The 24,015-nt window shown below is 41.9% G+C and overlaps 1 protein-coding gene across 20 annotated transcripts in view; it reads left to right on the forward strand.

Annotated features, from left to right (window-relative positions):
* The window catches only part of CADPS (calcium dependent secretion activator), a 589,311-nt gene that overhangs the window by 522,210 nt on the left and 43,086 nt on the right, over nucleotides 1–24,015 (forward strand). For all 20 annotated transcript variants that reach the window (XM_066244444.1, XM_066244445.1, XM_066244440.1 and 17 more), the window contains one exon: nucleotides 19,131–19,163. In XM_066244444.1, the coding sequence (XP_066100541.1) occupies nucleotides 19,131–19,163 (33 nt within the window). The remainder of the gene's footprint in view (nucleotides 1–19,130; nucleotides 19,164–24,015) is intronic.

Genomic DNA, 24,015 nt, shown 5'->3' on the forward strand with positions numbered 1-24,015 from the left:
TGGAACACAGACCACAGCTTGGTTTTTAATTCCCTTCCATGTACTAAGATGCCAGTTGTATTAGATGAATTCTGAAGTCTAAAATAGCTGTGAGCTGCAGCTCTTATTATTTAAGCATCTGCTAAGTGCCTGGCACAGGGCTGTGTGCATTAGTAGATTTTTCTCGGTGGATCCCCTGAACAATGCCATTCCTGAACACTCTTCCACAGATGACAGAACTGAGGCTCCGAGAGAGATTAGGCCTTCCGGCTTCACCAGCATCTTCCCTTTCCCTAAACTCTGGAGCAGGGGTCCCCAAACTATGGCCTGCAATCTGCATTCGGCCCCCTGAGGCCATTTATCCGGCCCCCACCGCACTTCCGGAAGGGGCACCTCTTTCATTGGTGGTCAGTGATGCATCCTGTGCTCCTGGAGTACTGTATGTGGTGGCACCGCAAAACGAGGCATCGCTCACGTACAGTACTACTTCCAGTGACACCGGACGCATGCGTCACAGCTCCAGAAGTGCATCATATCACTTGTTACGGCTAGCAGTGACAAATATGGAACCGGACATTGACCATCTCATTAGCCAAAAGCAGGCCCATAGTTCCCATTGAAATACTGGTCAGTTTGTTGATTTAAATTTACTTGTTCTTTATTTTAAATACTGTATTTGTTCCCATTTTGTTTTTTTACTTTAAAATAAGATATGTGCAGTGTGCATAGGGATTTGTTCATAGTTTTTTTTATAGTCCGGCCCTCCAACGGTCTGAGGGACAGTGAACTAGCCCTCTGTGTAAAAAGTTTGGGGACCCCTGCTCTGGAGCCTCCAAGGAGGAGGAAGGATGTAGGAGAAACCCCTCCCACCCTGAGCACCAGAACAGTTACATCAACTCCTCTAACGCCCCCTAGAGTTCACCCAAGGTCCTCCCATCCACCAAATCCATTTGAGATGGTCACAATATAACATAGAAACCCTTCAGAACAGAGACAAGAAAGTCCATTTTAGGGTCATCAGGGGCCCAAACCCTACTGTATGACCAGTTGCTTAGGTCTCAACTTACCCTCATTCGCAATTTTTTCCCCTGGCATTTTGTTTTGCAACTTAGAAATAATGAAAGTAGTCATGCCTCTTCCTGCTAGAACCCGTGGTCAGGGCTGGTGTTGGCATAGAGCAGCCAGCAGGGGTTGTCTTTGTGCAGAGCTCCCGATGTCATGCCAGAGAGCGAGACTGCCACCTTGCTTGAAAGCCAGAACTGTATCGAGGAAATTCACTTCTGTCTACAAACATTTTGGTCGGAAAGCAGTTCAGATTTTAGAGTGGGGTGAGTGTTCACAATAATTTGTTAGTGTGATCTCTGATGGCATTCCATTTTTTCTTTGGCTTCAGGTAATGCCCAGCACGTGAGAGATGGCTTTTTACAGTGTGGGGCTGGTGGTGGTGGTGCAGACAGACAAGTCTTGGGCCACCCTTAGGGATCTAATGCTGAATTCATGAAGTTCAAATCAGTTGTCCTCCACATCTCAGAGTGGAGGTGCCAACAGCAGTAGTAATAGCTGACACTTATTGAACAGGTACTGTGTACCAGGCTCTGTGCTAAGTGATTTATTTACATGCACTTGTCATCTGATCCTCACATTCACCTTTGCAGTAGATACAATTATTATTCCCATTTTACAGATGAGGGGAGTAAGATGTCCAAAGTCTCACAGCTACTAAGACTCCACCTTAGATTTACTACTTTCTTATCACCAGAATGTTATTCCCATAGAAGCGCAAATACCCAGAAATGAAGTCAATGAGTGATTCTTCCAGGAACTATCTACCAACTGGTATCATTCCTAAGGGAAAAAGTCATCATTTTTCACATCTGCCCAGGAAAGTATTTTTTAAATAATTTATCCACCAGCTAGTCAGTTTTGCAATAAAACTAAAGGAATAAACATTCAAATTTTCCCATTTCCTTTGTGCTTTTAAGATAATCTTTAGTTTTGCATTAACACTTCATTTAACACCTTTATTGAGTGCCTATTTTGTACTAGGCACTGGTGGCTTAGCAATGGATAAGAGGGACAGTGCCTCTTATTGTATATTCCCATGAGGGAGATCTATTCCCAACAAGTATATAGTTTAAACATGGCTAGTATTATATTCCAAGAGAGAAGGAGCTGATGCAATGGAACAATATCCGAAAGGGACCCAACCTCATCTGGAAAGCCATGAAGGATGTGACATTTGAGCTGAGATCTAATGGATAAGTAAAATTTCACCTGGTGCAGAAGAAAACAAGAGATTCCAAGGTATGAAGACTCAAAGAAGAAAGGGAAAGTCTAGTACATTCTCAGAACTGGAAGTTTATTGTTACTGGGGACAAGGGTCAGATCAAAAGGAGAAAAATGACAAGGATAAGATTAAAGAGCCAGTCAGAAGGCTGATCAGGAAGAAGCTTGCCCATGATGGTGGAACTTAAGGGAGTATGCCGGGCCATTATCAAAATTGATTTAGCTGGAGAAGTTAAAAGAGGTCACAGAGAGATCAGCTACCTGTTATGAGTCAGTGTTGGGTCTGTGGTCTTCTGATTCTGAAGCCTTGAGCCACATTGGAAGGCATGGCTTATTTTGTCTAACGTATTTTGTTCACATAGGCAGCACAACACCAAGCCCTGAAGCGTTCCCGAACTCTAAGTGCTCATCTGCCACGGTTCCCACCAACTTTTTTCATCAGCTGCTCCCGACATTCCAGACTTGACGTCCACTTGGCTGTCTATGACAGATCACTTTGTTACCTAGTAGCACATCATCCTCATTTTCAAGTCATACCTTGGAAGCACAGTTGACAAGTAACATACCTACTGCCCAAAGCAACCCTTCAAAAACTTTTCAGAAGAAAAAAATAAGCATCCAAAGTTAACCATTTCCCTTAATATTTCTTGGTAGACAGATGATTATCATTCAAAGTGAACATAAGACAAACACAGTAATTTCTTCTGTGAGGTGCTGAGCAACTGGTCACAGAAATGTCAGCTATGAAATACCCACTGAACGTGTATGTGGCTTCAGATAAGAAATAATTGTTCTGAAATTAAAAGTTAGAGAGTCTGACCTGACTACTGAGCCCCATGCAGTGAGAAGCTAAGCACCAGAAAGTTAGAGAGATGTGATTGTGAAGCCCAGACTAAGAGTGGTGTGGGCAAGTAATTGACCAGGTGTAAGCCTCAGTTTCTTCATCTGTAGAGTGGGAATTGTGACACCTACTTCAGAGAGCTGATGGAACAATTAGAAATAAAGTGAGCAGTGGGCCTTGTATGGTACCTGGCATGTATAGGTGCTCCATAAATAGCCATTTTAACCTTACTTTCAACTTAAGCCTTTAAATGACCTTCATGCTTTTAACCAACAATTTTCTCACCTGTTCAGTCCTTAGCATAGCAATCACTTCTTCTAAGCAACCCAAATTATTTTCCGTAACAGGACCAACCTAACACTCTCTTATAACTTCTATTTCAGCACATTCTTACATTAAAAATTTTGATTTATCAAAGATATTTCCCATTAAGTTTAGAGTATTTTTAGCATTTGGTGTTTTATCTTAATTCTTCAAGAACTTTTCAGACATATGTGGTCTCTAGATTGCCTCTCTATTAATCAAAATATTTTCTTAACCAGAATTGAATAATCCACTCTCCAAATATATTTTGAATTGAGTTAGATTATCTCAAGGTCAGAGGTTAATTAATCTATCCAACATTATACTCTGTTTACTGACCTATAAAATGGGAATAATAATATGACCTATATTTTCTGGCATTGTTAGAATTAAATGAGAAAATACTATGTACCTGGAATGTAGCAACCATTCAATATTTGTTAGATATTGTTATCATAGTGGTTATTACTGTGGTTATGTCACCAAGTATTGAGTATAAGAATCAGTTATTCGGCCAGCTACCATGTTTTAAATGATGATTGTGCGTACATTATTGAGATAGTGTTGTACATATGGAAGAAAGATAAAAGACCTTGTCTTTGTTATCTGGAAAGTGCTATCTGAATTGAGCGCATACAGCAGAAGTGGCTTCAGATTCTGTCCACTGTTTTCAGTGATGTTCTGGAGTCTGTTCACTTGCTACCTATAGTCAAGAGCCAGTTCTCCACATCTCCTGCCATCTACCCATTTAGTGATGTCATGTTGGTAGCTTGAAATTGACCATGGTTGAGTATTGGCACCACTGAAATAAGCAAACACTACTAACGAGGGAGAAAGTTTATTCTCCTCATTTTTTTCCTTCCTTTTTCTTCTCCAGAACCTTTTTATTAATATACCATTAAGTGTTTTCCAAGCATAGAATATGTACCATATGATACCTGAGAAGATGTCAGATACTACCAAAACTCAGCATTAAATAACTCCAATCACAGTGTGAAAGGGTTATTCCCTTTATAATTTTATTTTCATTCTTATCCTTATATTTTAAAAGAAGTTCCATTGAATACTTATCTCTCTCACACATCACTAAAATGTCAAATCTTCATGTGTAACAGAAAGGGGGAGCAGGCCCCAGCCTAGCACGCTCAGCAGGCAACCTTGTCTACCTAGAATGTAATAATTTTATTTTGTTTATGTTATATATATTTTTACCTTCTGTTTTTGTAAGTAATATTAATTTCCATTTTTGGTAATGATATAAAGTTCCCTTTTATATTTAAGTATTTTCAAATTGAGCCAATTTAAAAAAGAATATTAAGTAAATAATTAAATATAGTATAGGTGGCATAAGGGCAGTGGCCAAAATCAGAAAGGTGGCATTGACACCAGGGGTGTGGGAAGATGTGAGACATTCCAGCCACCCCATCTTGCAGTTGTATAAACTGAGACCAGAAAAGAAAAATGGCTTGAACAGCTAGCTTAGTTGCAGAACCCAGATCTCTTCTTTCATCAATTTGTTTTCCCCACTCTTTATCAGAAAAGGGAGGGGAGAAGAAATAAAAGCACTCCTCTGTGTAGCTTAGCTAGGCTGACAGTGAAGGACAAGTTGTCCCTGGCAGCAGGATTAATCAACCTCTACCCTCAAGTCCAGCCTGAGACGGACAAGGGGGGAAGGGGAGGCCTCAGTGGTGACAGGCAACCCTTGTGCAGAAACATTGCTGTTCAGTAGTGACAACACAGCCGTCCTCTGCCCAGCACCAAGGCCATGCAGAAGCCACGGACACAAGGAAGATGTGGCCCTTGCCCTCTGTAAGCCTGCATTCTATAGGGCTCCTTAGGGTTGAAGGATGTTCAAAAGACAAAACCCAAAAATGCCAGAAGTAGGGAGAGGTTCCTCTTAGAACCAAAAAATAAGTCTTCATGCCTGCTTAGAGATTTTACAAAATTAAAACTTTCCCATCTGTACACCCAAGTTTCTTCTAAAATGAGTATTTGCCATGTAGACAAGTAAAAAAGCAGTAGAGCATCATTAAAAAGACAAACCTGAAATCCAACAGACCCGTGTTCCCAGGTCAGCTCCATAAGGCCACCAGCTGCCAGAGGGTCTTTTTGGAAGTGGTCACACCCCTCTGAGCCTCAGTCTCCTCATCTGTGAATGGTGATAAACATCATGCCCACCATAGTGGGGGCTAATTATTTAAACTGATCAGCTCTGTGCCAGGCAAACTGTAAGCATGTAGCAAATCTTAGCAGCCTTCAGAGGGTGGGTTTGAAGGAGCCAGTGGTCCTTGTAGAAATCCTCTCTGGGAATGAAGAATTGGGACAGAAATGAGGAAAACGGAAGGAAAAACAGGTCTACTTCAATCGGGTGTCAGTTCAGAAGCCCCAGGGGGTAGGGAGTGGGGGGATGAGAGATGAGAACACACACTTCCTGGACCGAGTCTCGGAACACAGTACCTTGAGCAACAGGAGACGTGAACAATCCTCCCTGTTGATGAGGCGCAGCTCCCAATCGGTGTGTGGAACAGAGTGCTTTTGCTTAATAGAGATCATTTCCCTGCCTCTTGCACAACTTTCCAGCAGTGCCAGCAGCTCTTTGTTTAATGAAAGATAGGAACTTTGATCAGTGTGGTGGGAAGGGCTGTAGGAGGCAATATTACGCTCATTACTATGATAATAGTTTAATCACAATCAATATTTATGCACATGCACAGAAACCATGCAATTAGTCAGTAGCCCTGCAACTTAGGGTGTTTGTGTTCTTACCCAGAGACCCTCTCCAGGAAAGCCTGCACTCTCCCCCTCCCTCAGCCCCTCTGAAGCTGCACAGTGGTCCTCAGAGGCCATTTCAGAATATCCATGGTGGTTACGTGGATAGTTATAAATAAGGTCTTGCTTGTAGTAATAAATATATATCATCATAACTATAAAACATTTTGATTTTCAAAGCACTTCCACAGTCATTGTATGTATTTTATCTCCAGACTTGAGTAGACTATCTTGTGAGAAGGTTAAGGCAGTGGAGAGAGGCAGCGTAATACAGCACAAGATCCTTTGATGTCAGACCCACTCAGGTTCAAATCCTAGTCCTACCACTCACTTCTTCTTCTTCCTCTTCTTCTTCCTCTTCTTCTTTCTCCCCTTTTTCTTCTTCTTCCTCTTCTTCTTCTTCTCCTTCTTCTTCTTTTTCTTCTTCTTCTTCTTCTTCTTCTTTTTATTTTTTTACATTTATTTATTGATTTTAGTGAGAGAGGAAGGGAGAGAGAGAGAGAGAGAGAGAGAGACAGGAACATTGATCTGCTCCTATATGTGTCCTGACCAGGGATCGAACAGGCAACCTCTGTGCTTCAGGACAATGCTCTAACCAACCCAGCTGTCCGGCAGAGCTAGCTCTAACACTTTGTAGCTGTGTTCCTTAGGGAAAGCACCTTAATCTCTCTGAGCCACAGTTCCCTCATTTGTAAAATGAGATGACAGTTCTAATAAGAATTGAATAAGATAGAGTAAATCAGGCATTTGATCATTGGTAAATACACCCATATTTTTATATGTGACTAGATATCAGTATTATTTCTCTGTTGTCTATGAGAAAACTAAACAATTGCTTTCCCCAAAGTCACACAGACAGTAGCTGAGAGAGTAGGAGTGAGTGTCCAGACTTGGAATCCAATATTCTCTTTCTATTATCAGAAGAAGAAAAAAATAGCACTCATTCCATTTAATACTGGCAACTTAGGGAAACCTTATTTTAAAACATTCCAATGCTTAACTCCTATCTTTTAAATATGAATCAAATTTTGAAAGCCAGTGATCCTGTTCCTGAGCCATGGTCCTAAGAAATGTTTGGTGTCCCAGTTCCCACATCTGTAAAAACAGGGTTTATAAACGCCTGCTCTCTGCCAGGGAGATGAGGAGAGCTGTGCCTCTATGTAGCATTTCCACAGCCCAGCACTTCCCAGCTGGGCAGAAATGCCATTGGTCTTCGGCAGGCGCTGAAGACATTTCGGCACCTGCAGTGACAGAGCTCTGAGAGTTCATCATGCTGTCTGTGACTCCAGATATGCTGCAAGGGTTGTGTTTGTCTCCAGTCTCAGAAACTGTTGGAAGGGCTTTCACTGTAATCATCACTTGGCCCCAAGCAGGAGCCACTGAGGTTTGCTCAACTGCTCACTCGCACACACAGTCCCAGAACATCCACCCACTGGCACATTCTGTCTCCCCCAGCAGTCGGTCCCTTAGTTGGCACTTACAGTGTATCCTTCCTCCAAAGATGCACTTAGAGCCACCAGATTATGTATTGAGGGAGGTTTTTGCTTGGTTTTCTTGTGCTTTTGTCAAGGACATATCATTCTGAGGAATCCTGACTTTGATCAAGCAAAACCCTTGAAGCACTTACCCTGGAAAAGATATACTCTTCCTGCAAAATGTCTTTCTCCATGGGAATGTTAAAAATTCTATCATTTGTTCTGTTCTTTTTTTCAATAAATTTTTTATGAAAGAAGTATATAGATAGACATGGTTAAAAATGAAATAGTACAGAAACACTTATAATAATAATGTTTTTAAAAAGCAACATTCCTTGTCCTACCTTTTTCCACCATAATCCCTGATCCCAGAAGGGTCCTTTGAAACAATTTTGTGTTTATCTTCAGAGCTCTAAGTACTATTCTTCTATTGATCGATCTTAGAGATTGACCCCTACTATAATAGACAGAGTTTCACCCCACTTCACCAGCTTCCACTTCTCTTTCTCCCCTTGGTACATTGCGTAGCATGATTGTTCTTCTTGGCACCTTTATAGCTTTAAATAATACCCATGCACCTTTAGTTCTCGTTCCATCCGCAAGATGAGGCTATGGATGGATACCCACGCCTGTTTTTCTCTGCTTTCTCCTCCAACTGATCTTTTTTTCTAAAATGGGAAGTGAATGACAATCTCTTCATTTCTTCATTAAAAACATAGTAATGAATATTTATGAATGTTTCTTGCATCATCACCAGCACTGTCCAATAGAACTTTCTGCAATGATGGAAATATTCTATATCTGAACTATCTAATACAATAGCCACTAGCCACATGTGGCCCATGAGTACTTAAAATGTGGCCAGTACCACTCAAAAGTTGAATTTTTCATTTTATTTTGTTTAAATTCATAAATTTAAAAAGCCACATGTAGCTCTTGGATCATGCAGTGCTAGACCAAGCTTAATATACAAATCTGATTACCTAGGACAGCCTGAATTTCCAGCAGAAATGATAATGATCACTGACTCATAGTTCTTACCATGCCCTGGAAACAATTCTAGGAACTCAGTTAATAACTCAACAACTTTATTGTGAGCATTATTACCTTGATTTTGTAGATGAGGAAAAAGAGGCATGGAAATGATGAATATCTTATCTACTAAGTGGTGAGCTAGAATTTGGCCCCATGTGATCCAATCCCAGAGTCTGTGCTCTCAACCACTTCCCTATATTGCCTCCAATCCCCTTCAGAAGTTCTCTTTTTTAGAAACATCCTTTCTTAGATACTATTTCCAATCTGCTAATGAATGATGTGGTCACATCTTCTTCCATGTTATTGCCCCAAGCCATACTTACAGTGCATTCATTTGTAAACCTTGCCCATTCCATTTCTGCCAGAAAAGGAGAACATAAAACTGGAGGCAGAGGGAGGATATGGGCCAGAAAGCAGTGCCATGAGCCCAGGCACAGGAAGCTGTTCCTCTGGCCTGGTGATTCCAGCAAGAGGAATCACCCACATGCACTGTGGGTCCACCGTGTTCCTTTGCTCTGCCTCTTTCTGTGCACCCTCTTCATTAATTTTTACAACAGTCCAAAGAGGTACAGCTGAGGAAGCTCCAACTAAAGAGTGCTGGGAATGTGAAGTGAGGTGGTTCATGAGAAACACCAAAAACAGTGCCTGGCACAGTGTAAATACTCAACACATGCTCCGATTGTAATCCTGTTATGTCTTTGCCAAGTCTACCCACTGGGCCACACTACAGTGTCTGGTACCTGTGTGAATGCTCTTTATTGTCTACGGCCATACCACCCTGAACGCGCCCGATCTCGTCTGTGAATGCTCTTTATTTTTTGCTGTTTTTTTCCTTTTCCCTGTTACTACAGTTTTTCCTGGAGCCTCATTTCTAGAGCTCTTATTATTAATAAAATAGTAATAGCCTTTTACTTTACTGCTAGAGTAAAGTAAAGGATTGGCGTGAGGATTGTTTCCTATTCCACATTCTAATTAGAACCTGCCTCATACACCAGCAGATAGTTACAGGCTTTTTTTTTAATTAGGAAGGAATTTGAGAAAACAATTAGCCAGGCGCACTATTATACTAGATAAAGACATGAGGTCAACAGATTAGGCAGGCAAGTAGCTGAGGTTAGTCAACTAGTGAATGCTCAAATTAGGATTAGAAATTTACATTTTGTGATTCTTCCCACAGCTCTCTGTCTCCCACTTAAATCATGCTCTAGCCCAGAATTCGAAAAGTTCTTCTGGAAAGGACCAGATAATAAATATTTTGACTTTATAAGCTGCATAGTCCCTGTCACAGATACTCAACCTCTGCCCTTATAGCATGACAGCAACTATACGCGCGATGTGAGGGGCAGACATGGCTGTGTCCTAATAAAGCTTTACTTACGGAGCCTGAAGTATTAATATCCTATCATCTTCACATGTCAGGAAATAGTATTTTTCTTTTGATTTTCTTTCAACCATTTAAAAAATGAGGAACTCATTTTTAATTTGTGGACCATCCAAAAAAGGCAGAAGGCTACAGTTGGCCCATGGGCCATCATCATTGGCTGATCCTTGTTCTAGTTTGTTAACTATAAATGGGAACACACTTGGCAGTAAAAATCCAATGAACCACAGGCGAATTAAATATTAGTAAGAATATTAGATAATGCTTCTTGAGCTCTTACTGTGTACCAGGCATTGTGTTGAGCACTTTGTATGATGTTAACCTGTTTGGCCTTACAAGAACCCTCTCAAAAAGATGTTGTTATCCTCATGTTGAAGATGAAATTACCCAAGCTTGTTCAACTAGTCAGTGATAGCACACAATGAAAATCAAGATCTTTCTGTCCCAAAACCCTTCTATGTCCCGTAAAGTAGGCTTCCCCTTCTCCCAGATCCCAGGTGGTTGGTAGGTAAGATATAGCTTTAGAATGACACATCATTTTCAGAATATCAACAACTTAATGTAGTGAAAGGACTCCACACTTTCTAACCAGACCTGGGCTTGTATTCCAGCTTCATCACTTACTGGTTCACCTCTTGAGAGTTGCTTAACCTCTCTAAACCTCTATGCCCTCATTTGTAAAGTGACAAAATGAGTCTTCTAATGTGCCACAATGATGACTGAGTTAATTATATGTAAGGTGCCTAGACAGTGCTCCACACATATGTGCTCAATAAACATCATTAAAGATCAGGTGAAAATCAAGTTGTTTGTTAATGTTTTTATAGCCAGGAGACTTGGTGACCTCCTAACAGTGTCCTCTGGGGAAATGCATGCAGTGGGTACAGTTGGGGAAATATGAGACAAAGTAACACCTTCGTCAATGTTTTGGTCATCTATTGCTGCATAACACATTATGGCAAAATTAGTGACCGAAAACAATCAGATTATTTTGCTCACAATTTTGAGGGTTAGGAATTTAGGAAGAGCTCTGCTAGGAGAGTCTTTGGTTTCATGACTAACCAGGGTCAGCTGGGCTGGGGCTGGACATCTGATAACTCAATGTACTTCTATGTGCTTCTTTCTCCCCATATGGGGTTTCATTCTGCTGACCTTCTCCATGTGCCATGGCTTCTTACAGCATGGTAGTCCTACCACAGTGCTCTTGTAGGGGAGCTGGCTTTCAAGAGTGAGGAAGTGGAAGCTGCCAGCTCTTCCAAAACTCAGCTCAGAACTGGCATGTAGTCACCTCCAGCATGTTCTGTTGGCCAGAGCAGTCATAGGCCATCCCAGACTCCAGGGGGTGAAGGAATAGACTCCACTTCTCAGTGAGGGAGTGGCATGCCCACACAGGGAGCAAAATATTGATGGCAAGTATCCTTGGAAACAAGCTACATGTTGTGACTGGGTTTGGGATTCACATTTCAATGCAGAGATCTCTACAATCCATGCTGGTCTTCAGGGATCTCTTTCTAAAATGTTGAGCCTGAGGAGCCAGGGAGATGTAAAATCAGAGAGTTAGCCTAGACCACAACCCAGCACAGGGCCAGAAAGGAAAATCAGCGTAAGACGGCCCAGTCTCTTACTGCACAGTAAGTCACAGGCTCTTACCTGAGCCTCCAAACCATAGAACAGTGGCACCATACCTACGTGTACAGGTATCTGAGAATTACTGACCCCCACCTCTAGCAAACATAGCTCAGTCTATATCCTGAAACCTGACCCTACAAACCAGCCTCTTCAGAGGTGAAAGGAAAAGAGATTGCAAAACTAATAGCCAACACTTATTGAATACATACTATGTGCTAGGCCCTGTGCAAAAGTTTTTACATACATTAACTCATTTAATCCTTGACATGCACTAAATGAGTAGAGGTCAGATGCTTAGAAGTGTGTCCTTCACATGCTAACACTTAAGAAATCTGACTTTTTAAATTAATAATCCATAGAACCACCCTATGAGGAGATATTATTGTTATTTATTTATTAAAAAGGAAACTGATGCTTAAAGACATCAATAACCTGGCCCACAGCTGGAAGATGGCAGGACCCCATGCCAGCCTGGGCATCTGACTCTGGACCCCAAGCTCTGCCCTGCACACTATACTCTTGTAGTATAGGAAAACAAGCTCTTTTCATAGAGGCAATAAATACCAGTTTCTTTTTAATTGATAGTACCTAATTCAGTGTCCCTTTCAGAATGTTAAAGCTTAAAAGTCAAATTCAAGAAAGCCCTGGCAACCTCTACCCTGGGTACTGACTATACTCAGAAGTCATTTATTCAACAATTTTCATTGAGCCCCTTCTATACACTAGGCAGTGTAGACTAGGAGAGAGAGAAATTCTTATTCCTCACAGAGCCTACATTCAAGACATGAGGATGGTGACAGATGATAAAATTTAAGTAATAAAGATAAAATTATTTTATAGATAATAGTGGCAATATGTAACATTTTTACATACTGAACTGCCAAGAGAGTGGGGGGGGGAGAAAGGAAGGAAGGAAAGAAGGGAGGAAGGAAAGAAGGAAGGAAGGAAAGAAGGAAGGAAGGAAGGAAGGAAGGAAGGAAGGAAGGAAGGAAGGAAGGAAGGAAGGAAGGAAGGAAGGAAAGAAGGGAGGGAGGGAGGGAGAGAGAGAGAGAGAGAGAGAGAAAGAAAGAAAGAAAGAAAGAAAGAAAGAAAGAAAGAAAGAAAGAAAGAAAGAAAGAAAGAAAATCTAAATCACTAAAACCACCTGAGTTAAGGAAGTAGAGAAAGGAACAAAATCTCATTGCATCATTATCTTGGCAGCAGAAATTTCAATAGCCAAACATTGAAGTCAGTTTTGCTAGCCTCTTGAGATGATGTGGTTGGTGTTTCTAGGCAAAGGCAGAGAAGTCAGGTCAGGGATCCTGAGAAGTCAAACAGGCATAGCCAGCCTATGCAGAGAATAAATTGTTTCCTTGTTTGATTTTTTTTTTCAAGCTACTGTGGGGAGAAAGGAGAATCCTGGCAGCCACTAATGCAGTGGTATCTGTTCAGACTTTTTTCTCCCATCTTTGAGTCTTGCCCATCAGATTTCTGTTTGCAAAAAGGGCCTAATCCACTTTTTTTTTTTTTTTGGTTTGTGCATTTATTTAATAGTATCAAACCCTGAGGTCCACGTGGTCTGCACCTGGATTGCTTTTTCCCCTAATGAAGCCAGAGAAGTGGTTTAAGCCCCCGCCGAGCTTCCTATCAAAGCTTCACAATGATTAACTCAGGTCCCCTTCTTAGGACCAGGCAGAAGAAAATCCCTTAGTCATCAGCATTGTGAAAATCCCAGAATGGTGAGTGTTCAATGAAAAAATTACTTTGGGCACCTGAAAAATAATGGAAGAGTTCAATAAAGAAATCATTAAGCCTGTCTCCACACGCTAAGTCAGGTGGAGGGCCAAGGTAATTAGCTGGGACTTTTGGCCAGAGAAACTGTATTGGACCTTCTGCCCTGAGTCAGCACAGATAATTATTCGAATCCCTCGTACATTTTTCCTGGAGAAGCAATTTTAGGTTGTGCCTACACACTCACACACAAGACTTAAATATGACCAGTCAAAAAAAAGAGGTTTGATAATGTTTTTGGTTGTTGTTTCTTTTTAACCAAATAATAGGCAGCTTAGGGATGGGAGGGCCAAAGCTGTAACTTATTAGCTGTGTAACTTTAAGCCAAGTTGCTTAATCACTGTTTGTCTTAATTTCTTCAACTATAAAAAGTGAATATTAAGATACCACCTCCTCAAAAGATTGTTGTGAGGATTAAATATAACAAATGCAATATTCCTAACTCATCACCTGGCAAGTCATAAGCTCAAGAAGTGTTACTTATAATTCTGAATTATTGGATGGGCATGACTCATTCTGAGTGTTGGAGAGATTGTGCATTTAGGCATCATCTGAGAAAGGCATCATCCACCATCATTAGGAATCATGGTGCAGAGCCCCTCCTGTGGTCCTTGTACGTAATGAATGCTCTGTGCCTCGAGCGTTTGAAAGCACAAACAAGTGTTTACTGACCGCTTGTCTCCCAACCTTCACCCTTGTCTCCACAGCCTCTCCTGATCTGTGTCTCTTTTTCTAAATTCCTTTCCCAAAACTGGCTGTATTGGGGGCAGGTGGGGAGCTCATGGATACTACTAGATGAGTGATAGTCTTTGTCCCTCCAGAGAGGATTGTGAAAAAGCAGGGAATCTCAGAAAATAAAAGCACACTTCTTGCCTCTCCTTTGAGGGCAATTGAGTCCCCGCTTAAAAAGGGTGCCATACCAAGTGTGTGGGGCACACCCCTCTCACTGCCCTGATCTCCCAAGCCCACGGCACACAGCATGATCCCAGAGAGCAGTAAGTTGGTGTCACTAAATACGACAGAGGGCACTGGCCTAGAGTGGCCTCTCAGCTCAACCTTCACTCAACCATGCTGAGGTCAAGAGCAGAGGGCTTTGCTGTCTGCCTCTGCATTTCAAGGGCAAGTTCTCCAGGGCATAGGATGCTCACAGACTTGGCAGCATATGCCAGACTGAGAACCCACTCAGATACCTGCTGGTAACCTGGGGAGATTCCAGCATCCTGTTTTCATGGCAAGAAATTGCCTGTGGCTCAGAGATGGAGAGTGAAACTGTCGCCTCTGCCCCCAGACGAGGAGCCTGTGTTTCATCTACACCAATACGCCAGTATGTCCACTAGTCATGACAAGAACAGGCTCGTGTTACCACAGACCCAGCACTGTTCTGCTCACCAGTCTGATTGCCTCGTTCAACTGCAGTATCCCCTTGTGTAACGTGATCATCGCCCCCTTTGCAGAAGCAGCTCCGAGAGTCACCAAGCTAGAAAGAGTCAGAGGGTTGGGTGGAGGGGGGTGAAGAGGGACAAATATACAGTGACGGAAAATGATTTGACTTTGGGCGATGAGCATACAACACAGTTAACAGTTCAAATTCTATAGAGATGTTCACCTGAAACCTATGTACTCGTATTGATCAATGTCTCCCCATTAAATTTAATTTCAAAATAAAATAAACACAAACTTTTGAGATCCATAGATGGGGAACAAATACTATAAAACAGGTAGTACTTTTAAAAAGTTGATATTTTCTTCATCAAAGCCTACGTAAGATGGAAAATAGTTCTGTCTAGATTGTAAAACCTGTTGTTGACTTGATCTAGAGACAGGGTATGGTGTGCTATTGGATTTCCAACCCTCAGTGAGATGGGAGGAGCTGGTTCTTCCTCTACATAGAGCAGAGCTGGTCATAATACATATCCCTATGCATATGTGAAAGAAATTATATGCTGAAAGGTAGCACTGTTGGCATAGACAGGAAAGGGTTCCAGGGACTAGAGTTCTAATCCTGCTTCTGCTAACGTACCCACTGTGCTATGTCTCAGCATGGCTACTGTAAAAAGAGAACGGATGGCAGTGTCCCGCCACTTCAGGAAGCTAGCCTCAGAGAGCAGGAAGCGGCCTCGAAGGGATGCCCTCAGTGTGCAGAAAGGCTCTCACACAAAGCCTGCTGCAGAGCCCTGCCTGAGCTGCCCACAGAGGAGGTCTCGACAGAAAGGCTCTCACACAAAGCCTGCTGCAGAGCCCTGTCTGAGCTGCCCACAGAGGAGGTCTCGACAGAAAGGCTCTCACTCAAAGCCTGCTGCAGAGCCCTGCCTGAGCTGCCTACAGAGGAGGTCTCGACAGAAAGGCTCTCACACAAAGCCTGCTGCAGAGCCCTGCCTGAGCTGCCCACAGAGGAGGTCTTGACAGAAAGGCTCTCACACTAAGCCTGCTGCAGAGCCTCTGCTGAGCTGCCCACAGAGGAGGTCTTGACAGAAAGGCTCTCACACTAAGCCTGCTACAGAGCCTCTGCTGAGCTGCCCACAGAGGAGGCCTCGACATCCAGGGTGGCTCAGTGTGCAGAAAGGCTCTCACACAAAGCCTGCTACAGTCAGTGTGCAGAAAGGCTCTCACACTAAGCCTGCTACAGAGCCTCTGCTGAGCTGCCCACAGAGGAGGCCTCAACATCCAGGGTGGCCATGCCAGCTGGCCTGAGATAGCTCTTTGCACCTTCTTTGGAGGACCTGTCACTTTACTCTTTCATCCTGATTCTGTATTCTAGTAGGACCGTGAACAAGTTTGCTCCATCTGAATTGAAGCCCTTACTTGACTACATGACAATGATCATACTCTTTGCCAGTAGCCCTTCCTTTTCCAGCCAGATGCCTCTGCTTTCACTTTCCTTACAGGAGACCCTCCCAGACTCCCCTGTATCCTTATTGACATCTTTTTTGAACTTCAAATAGCTAGAACCAAGAATGGTATACCATATTATCCAAATAATAGCACCACAAATTACTCTGTACTATTTTTTCCTATTATTATGGGACAGGAGGACAATCGATAAGACTTCATGCAAGTCAGCAGTTGCCAGAGAGAAAAAGAAGCCCAGGGGCCTGAAGGCTGCTGCGTGAAGCAGCACGGACTGCTTTCACTCGTTACATGGCGCTTGCTTCGTCTTCCAAACTGCCTGGAAACGGACAGAATTTGACTGGTGTCATTCTCCTGGTTGTAAATGCATGTTAGTGGTGAATGGAGAGTAGGCATTTTTAAAGGTTGATCATTTCAGCTGTAGCAAAACTCTGACCAACTGCCAAGCACCAGCTCTACAGAGCAAAAGAGGCAATTTCCCACTGAGAATAATTACTTTGCCAGCACCTCCCCTGACCACTGGTGCTTGAGTTCCTCACACTTTCTACCACTGGGGTGGAATCAGGAGTTCAAAGAAAAAGTTGGGGCTCAAGGGTCCTGGCTTCTCTGCCTTCTGACTGAGATCTTTAGAAAATACATTCTTCAGTTCTGTGGTTTTAGTGTTCTGTCATAAATATCTATGACTCGTACCCCCCCACACACAAGGTGACTGAAAGAAGAAACTGTACATAAAAAGTGCTCTGCAAGGTGGAAAACATCCTAAAGGTGTTAGATGTTCTTTCAAATGGAGGAGACTTAGAAGAAAAGAAAGCCACCTTTTTGCTCAAATGAAATTCTGGAACAGGAATAAAGAGGAATGATTTGGGGTCATGAGTCATTTAAAAGAAATATTAGTTGTGCAAAATCTGGAACACTTTCCTCAAACCTTTCAATAGCCCAGAGCTTTGCCTCACCCACTAGGCTTTACAGGCAGCCAGCTTTTTATATAAAAATGTTGGCTTTCAGAGGCATTTCATTCTGGTCATTCCTCTGCTTATTCCTCAACTATTCTGAAGCCAGAACTGGTCACTAGTTTTTTCTCTTTCCTTTCTTCTACAAATTTCTCCTAAGTGCCCTTTCTAAGGTTCCAAGTAAGTCACTGAGGAGACAGCCATGAGCAAGACCTGACGTGGTGGGAGATAGACATTGCACCAAGACTCCTGACTTGCAATGACAGTCAGGGCTGCACAGAAGAAGCGTAAGGCTCCAGGGGAACCGGCAACGAGAGCATCTGGGCATCACCAGATGCTGGCAATGATTCCAGATAGAATGCTTAGCTCTCTACTTAACTAACCAATGTGTGTTCAGCCCTTTAAAGTTTAAAAGCACTTTCTAATTTTTTTTTCACTTGATCGGGCTCTCCACCCTGCAAAATACACAGTATTATCATCCTATTCTGGATATCTAGAAACCAAAACTAAGGTACTGAAGTGATTATCCCAGGGTTAACTGGTTCTGTCCTTTATAGTACATTTGACTCTAAATTCTAGGCTCTTTCCACCCCTCACTTTGGCTCATTGGCCTCTCTTTCCTTTGAGTAGACACTCTGCAGAGTAGTTTTGGGAAGAGGGCAAGAGGGCAAATGCTCCCTTGGATACTTTCATGCGGGTAGATCTCCTCAGCCTGCCTGAGAGGGGAAAAACATTCTCACTGCTGTGTGTACCTATCAGTCTCTGTGGTTGCCAATAAAACTGGAAACTTGCTACCTCAAATAGCCCCCTTAGTCTTACCTGTGCCTAGAGGAACATGTGTGACCAAATGCAGTCAAAATTAGACACACAGAGTATCAGACATACCACCATAGATGGTATTCCTCAAATTCAGCTGTTCATTGACTTCTCATAGCACCCAGAGCTTACCCAGGCTTGTTTATGAATTGCTCTCCTTAGCTACTGTTTGTTGCACTATGTCCCAGGATTTGTGTGCATTCACCATGATGGCGACCAGCTGAAGTAGGGGCCAGTAGAATAGCCATTGTGCAGATGATATGACTGAGGCTCAGAGAAACAACATCACTTGGCCAAGGTCACATAGCTTGTAAGTTGAAAAGGCAGGATTTGAACCCAGGTTTGACTCCAATCTCCATGCCAGACTCTCTCCCTAAAAAACAGAAAATAAATTTCCTGCACTTTTCTTCTGGGTTTTCCAGTATTTAAAACCGAGAGACACAACATTACAGTTGGGGCAATTTTGAAAAGCTCTGGTACCCTTCTAACCCACCCACAGACACCCCTATCTCTCTGGGTTAAGGATGCACAAAGGCCGCAGCCCTCTTCTTAAAGAGAGGTCATTGACACTGAGAACTAAAAGTTCCATTCAGACAAACCTGCAGCCAAGTGACACAAGACCCCAGGAAGTAACAGCAGCCTTCAGGTGCCTTTCTGGATTGGGGAACCCTCCACTCAACAGCTGGGGTTTAGCACCCGTCGTTTTAGAGGGAAGGAGGAGAATGAAGTGCTCTCACACCGGCTACAGTTTCATCTGGAACACTTCGCTCTCTTTCTGTTCACTTGCTCTCCCTCTGTCCCTTGTCTCCTTGTCTCCTCCCTCCTCCGCCCCTCCTTCTCCTTCTCCCTTTCTTTTTTTCTCTCTCAAGCAGTAGCTATGGCTTGGGGAAAAAATAGCAAACAGATTTTATTTTTGTAGTACCTTTCTGTGTTTTCTAGTCAGCTCCATGCCAGCATATTGTTTTAACTCTGATGATGCTACTGCTCTGAGCTGTGAACAATCAAACATAAGCACCAGCCTCACTTTCATCCTCTTCTCTCCTTTTTAGGTGAAGGCAGCTTCCAAATATGTGGATGTACCTGTGAGTATTTGAAAATTGTTTTGAGAGTTTGATTATTTTGGTTTTGGGGTTTTGTTTTGTTTTTTGTTTTTGTTTTTTCTTTTATTAGAATTTTTATGGTGCTGTTTTCATTAGTTGCTGCTAAATTATATATTCCTGAATTGAGTCACCAGAAAGAGGGAAGCCAAGAACATTTCATGGTAAAATTTTTAGCAGCTGAGAAGAGAGTAGGGTTTCTTTTATCAGGAGGAGACATCCTATTTGAGGATAAACCTAGTTTACTTCCATTTCTATCTTCACTGGTTTTTCTGATATATTCATTCTGTGATCACTCTACTCATCTCATCTCCTGTATGTCCATGTTGGAAGTAAAGTCATGAGCTAGAAATTTGCAGAGGGTGCCATTTTTTTTTAAACAAATAAATTCTGAATTTGTTCATTTTGGGGTCAATTCTGCATTTGTTTTAAAGAAGCCTTACAAAACTGCTTATAATTAGTGCAGACCTCATTTATGAAGAGAGCTCTCAAAGTTCACAGATAAAGCACTTGAAGTTGCCCAAAATTTGCATTTAAATTGAGGTTAAGAACTACACATGAATGCTAGAATGTGGGATTACCTGTGATAAACCAGGACACATTTATGGACAGATTTGCCCTGCCTAATAGCAAAATAAAATTGGAGAGATTCAAATATATTCCAATAAAGGGGAAAAGAAAATGATTCTGTTTCAATGTTTCTAACAAAAGAGGTGTGAAGCTATTATAAAATATTAAATTTAGAGAGCTTATCTCAACAGCCATCAAGGGGTCTCATACTGAACACCTCTCATTCTGAACGTGGTTAAGTACCATCCTTGTTCAAATACTTATTTGTTAAAATTTGTTTTTTTCTACAAGGATTTATATTAACATTTAAATTCATTTCCCCAGGAAGTAAAATGTGTAATGGCTTATTGGCTTATTTCTCAAAGGGAGGCATAGACAGTCCTTACAATGGGAAAGAGAAAAAGCTCACATAACTGCAATAAGGAGAGAAGTTAAGTAATTTATTTTCCCAAGGAGAAAAAGTAAATCACAGGGAGCAAAGTAAATCAAATTCTCTGAGATTGTTTCTCCATCCTTAAAATAGAGATAATACTAACAAGGCTGGTTTGCTGGGCAGATGAAATGACACAGGTATATGGAACACAGAGGGTCCTCAGGTTACAACACAGTTCCATTTCTACGACAGTGACGTAACCTGAATTTTGCTGTAAGTCGAAACACACCCTAACCTAAGTCACTTATCTATCCTAACACAGTTGTAAAATCATATCTAGAACATAAAAACACAACTAAGCCACAGAAAAAGGAAAAGGACATAAATAAACTGTACTGTACACTGTACTGTGTATCCTTCTGCTGCACGCAACCAAACTAGTCCACCCACGTAGGCCCTACGTATGAGGCCAACTGTGTAAGCCGAAACACAAACAGTCACACCTCAATTTGTTTAAGTTTTTATGGGAGTGAGCATCATAAACTTGAAATGTCGAATGTCGACACTGTCGTACCCCGAAGACCCCCTGTACTCAGCACCGTACTTTGCCTTGAGCAGATGTTTCAGCAACAGGAGCAGGACACGTGTGCTTGATGAGCGTGTGAAGTCCACACAGTCTGGGGCAAAAGGGTGGGAGTGGGTGCTTGGACTTGCTGACATTAGCTCTGGCCTCATAACTCAAAGATCTGGGGGCTGAGGATTGTTTTCTGTTGGCCTGAAAGCAGAGGGAAACCTCACCAGCAAGAGTAGAACTGGTGAAGCATAGGCAAGGCCCAAATACGCGGATCGGCAGTTGGAACTGGGCAACTCAAATCGGCATTTGGGGAGGGCAAAATGGTCAAAAACTGCCCATTTTATGTGGTTCAACATAATTCCTGCAAGGCAGGTTCACTTCAGATTTATTGTAAAAGATGAGGGTAAAAATGGACTCTGCATCAACAGAACAGTGCCCTGATCTGTAGTTCTTCCATGTTCATGGATAAATGATACTAAATCAGAAGATTTGCTCAGCTCTGGGGGGACAAAGTGAATTAGCTGAGTCTCCGCCCTCTAGGGAGATGGAAGGAAATGATGTGGCATGTCCTCAGATGCGGTCCCTTTACCACTGATGACACACAGTATGATGATGACAAGGGCAACCAACACTTATAAAGCACTGGCTGTTTTCTGGGCACCTTCTAAGCACTTTACAGTTTATCTTTATGACAACCCCACTTTAAAGGTAAGGCAACTGAGGCCCAGAGAGCTCATTTCCTTAGAGTCTCACAGTTGCTAAGTGGGACAGCTGAGATTTCAACCAAGGCTTTTAAACACTGTGCCATCTGCCTGTTTTCTTAGTGCACAGATGAACATCTTTATTTAATTAACTGAGTAGTTACTTTAGTATTGGAAACACTATGATTAGCACCTCAAACTCAGGATTCCACCAATTACCATAGCCTAGAAAAAAGGTAAACTTTAAAATTAAGTTTATTAGTGTATTTTATAACAAATAATATTATAGTAATATATATAGTAACATTTTAATTAATGTTTTAGTAAATAAACAATTTTAGAGAAAATAATAGTGCATAAGAGACAATATGTACTATATGTACATTATTTACATATAGTAAATAATAGTAATCATTTGGGCCTGACTGGGGTATGCAGTGGGTAGAGCTTCAACCCAGAACACCCGAGTCACCTGCTCAAGCCCAGGATTACCAGCTCAATCCCAAGGTCACCAGTTTGAGCCCCAGTCAAGGATTGTATGAGAAACAATCAATGTACAACTAAATGGAGCAATGAGTTGTGCTTCTCTCTCTCTCTAAAAAAATAAATAAATTGGTTAAAATGGTAAATTAAAAAATAACAATAACATTAATCATTTACTTCTCAAAACAATCCTATGAGGCAGGTAATATTGTCATCCTCTTCCACAGCTGAGGAAACTAAGAGAAGTTAAGTAGCATGTCCAAGGTCTCCCAGCAAATGAGTAGGAGCGTGAATGTTCAGGTGCTAGTACTTTGACCAGTAGATAGAAACTGTTGACACTGGCTCCCAAGAGAGAGTCAACTGTGAGCATGTCTTTCCACATCTGCCTTCAGCGAGAGCACATTGGTAGCACCAACTGAGCCATGGAGAAGGTATTTACACCATGGAAATTGGCAAGCACTACAAATCAAAGTTTGTTGTTTAAGTTGTTTTGTTGTTTTGGTTTTTTTGTTTTGAAGAGCCAATCTATCAGCACACCAGTGACTATCATCTATTGAATGAATAGTCCCTAAACCAGAATATACAGTGGCAATAGTGGCAAAAATTTTTGTTTTATTTATTTATTTTTGCTTTTAAATAGCAATTTCTAGCCTCGTGTTTCTAGAGATTTTGATTCAGTTGTTCTGGGATGGAGCCTGGAACTCTTTTTCTAAAAAGCTCTCCACGAGGCATGACTAGGTGGTAGTGCAGTGGATAGAGCCTCGGCCTGGGATGCAGAAGACCCAGGTTCAAAACCCCGTGGTCGCAAGCTTGAGTGCAGGCTCATCCGATTTTAGTAAGGTCTCACCAGCTTGAGCGTGGGGTCACCAGCTTGAGGGTGGGATCATAGACATGACCCCATGTCGTTGGCTTGAGCAAGGGGTCACTGGGATGGCTGGAATCCTCTGGTCAAGGCACATGTGAGAAAGCAGTCAATGAACAACTAAGGTGCCACAATGAAGAATTGATGCTTCTCACCTCTCTCTCCCTTCCTATCTGTCTGTCCCTATCTGTCCCTCTCTCTGTTTCTCTGTCACTGTCACAAAAAAATAATAAAATAAAAATAAATAAATAAATGAAAAGTTCTCCACATGATTCTGATATCTAGTCCAAGTTTGGGAACCAATGGACTCAATCAGTGATTCTTGACCTTGCCTACATATTGGAAATGCCTGGGGAGTTTTTACAATTAGTGCCGGGTTGCTTGCCAAATAAAAACAACCTCTGGGATGTGGAGTCTAACGGCATTGGTAGTTTTTAAACCTCGCCAAGTCTTTCTTATTTGCAAACAGGTTTAAGAATCATTGGATAAAATCGTCTTTTAAGTTGTTTCTAGCTCTGGAGACTGTGAGTTCACTTGTGTTGCTGTGTGAGGTTGGTCCATGTTTTATTGCTTTAGTTTGTGGAGACTAGTAGTTAGTTACCCTAGGGCCCTGGTTGGCAAACCACAGCTCACGAGCCACATACAGCTCTTTGGCCCCTTGAGTGTGGCTCTTCCACAAAATATCACGTGTGGGCGCTACCTCGATAAGGAATGTACCTACCTATATAGTTCAAATTTAAAAAATTTGGCTCTCAAAAGAAATTTAAATCGTTGAACTGTTGATATTTGGCTCTGTTAACTAATGAGTTTGATGACCACTGCCCTAGGGGACCTGTCACTTAATTATCCACACTAATGGAGAGAAGCATTATTACCTGTCATTCCAAACATTGCCTAATTCTCAAAGCGTATCTCTTTGCCTTAGACTTAGTATTCAAACCTTTGTTATATATAGTAGTTTTGCATTCCTAATTTATGCTTGCTTATGAAACTGGAAATCTGAATTTTTCTCAAAACTCAGAAGTACCCTGATAGGAACAAACTATAATTAAAATGTCTTATGTCCTATTTTTCCCAAGACACCGAGTAGCTTCTTCACAAATGATGTCTTCCACATGTGGATGGAGTTAGCTATGTAGAGATTCATTTCTTTGTTGTTTATTTTACATGTCTTCTAGAAATCTACATCCTATGCCATCAGTCTGTCCAAGCCACATTTAAAATAAGCAGCGTAATTGTGGGGTATTCAAACCATTGCCTAACATTTCCCCACT

The sequence above is a fragment of the Saccopteryx bilineata genome, chromosome 10 (assembly GCF_036850765.1).
Source record: "Saccopteryx bilineata isolate mSacBil1 chromosome 10, mSacBil1_pri_phased_curated, whole genome shotgun sequence".
NCBI classification, from domain to species: Eukaryota; Metazoa; Chordata; class Mammalia; order Chiroptera; family Emballonuridae; genus Saccopteryx; species Saccopteryx bilineata.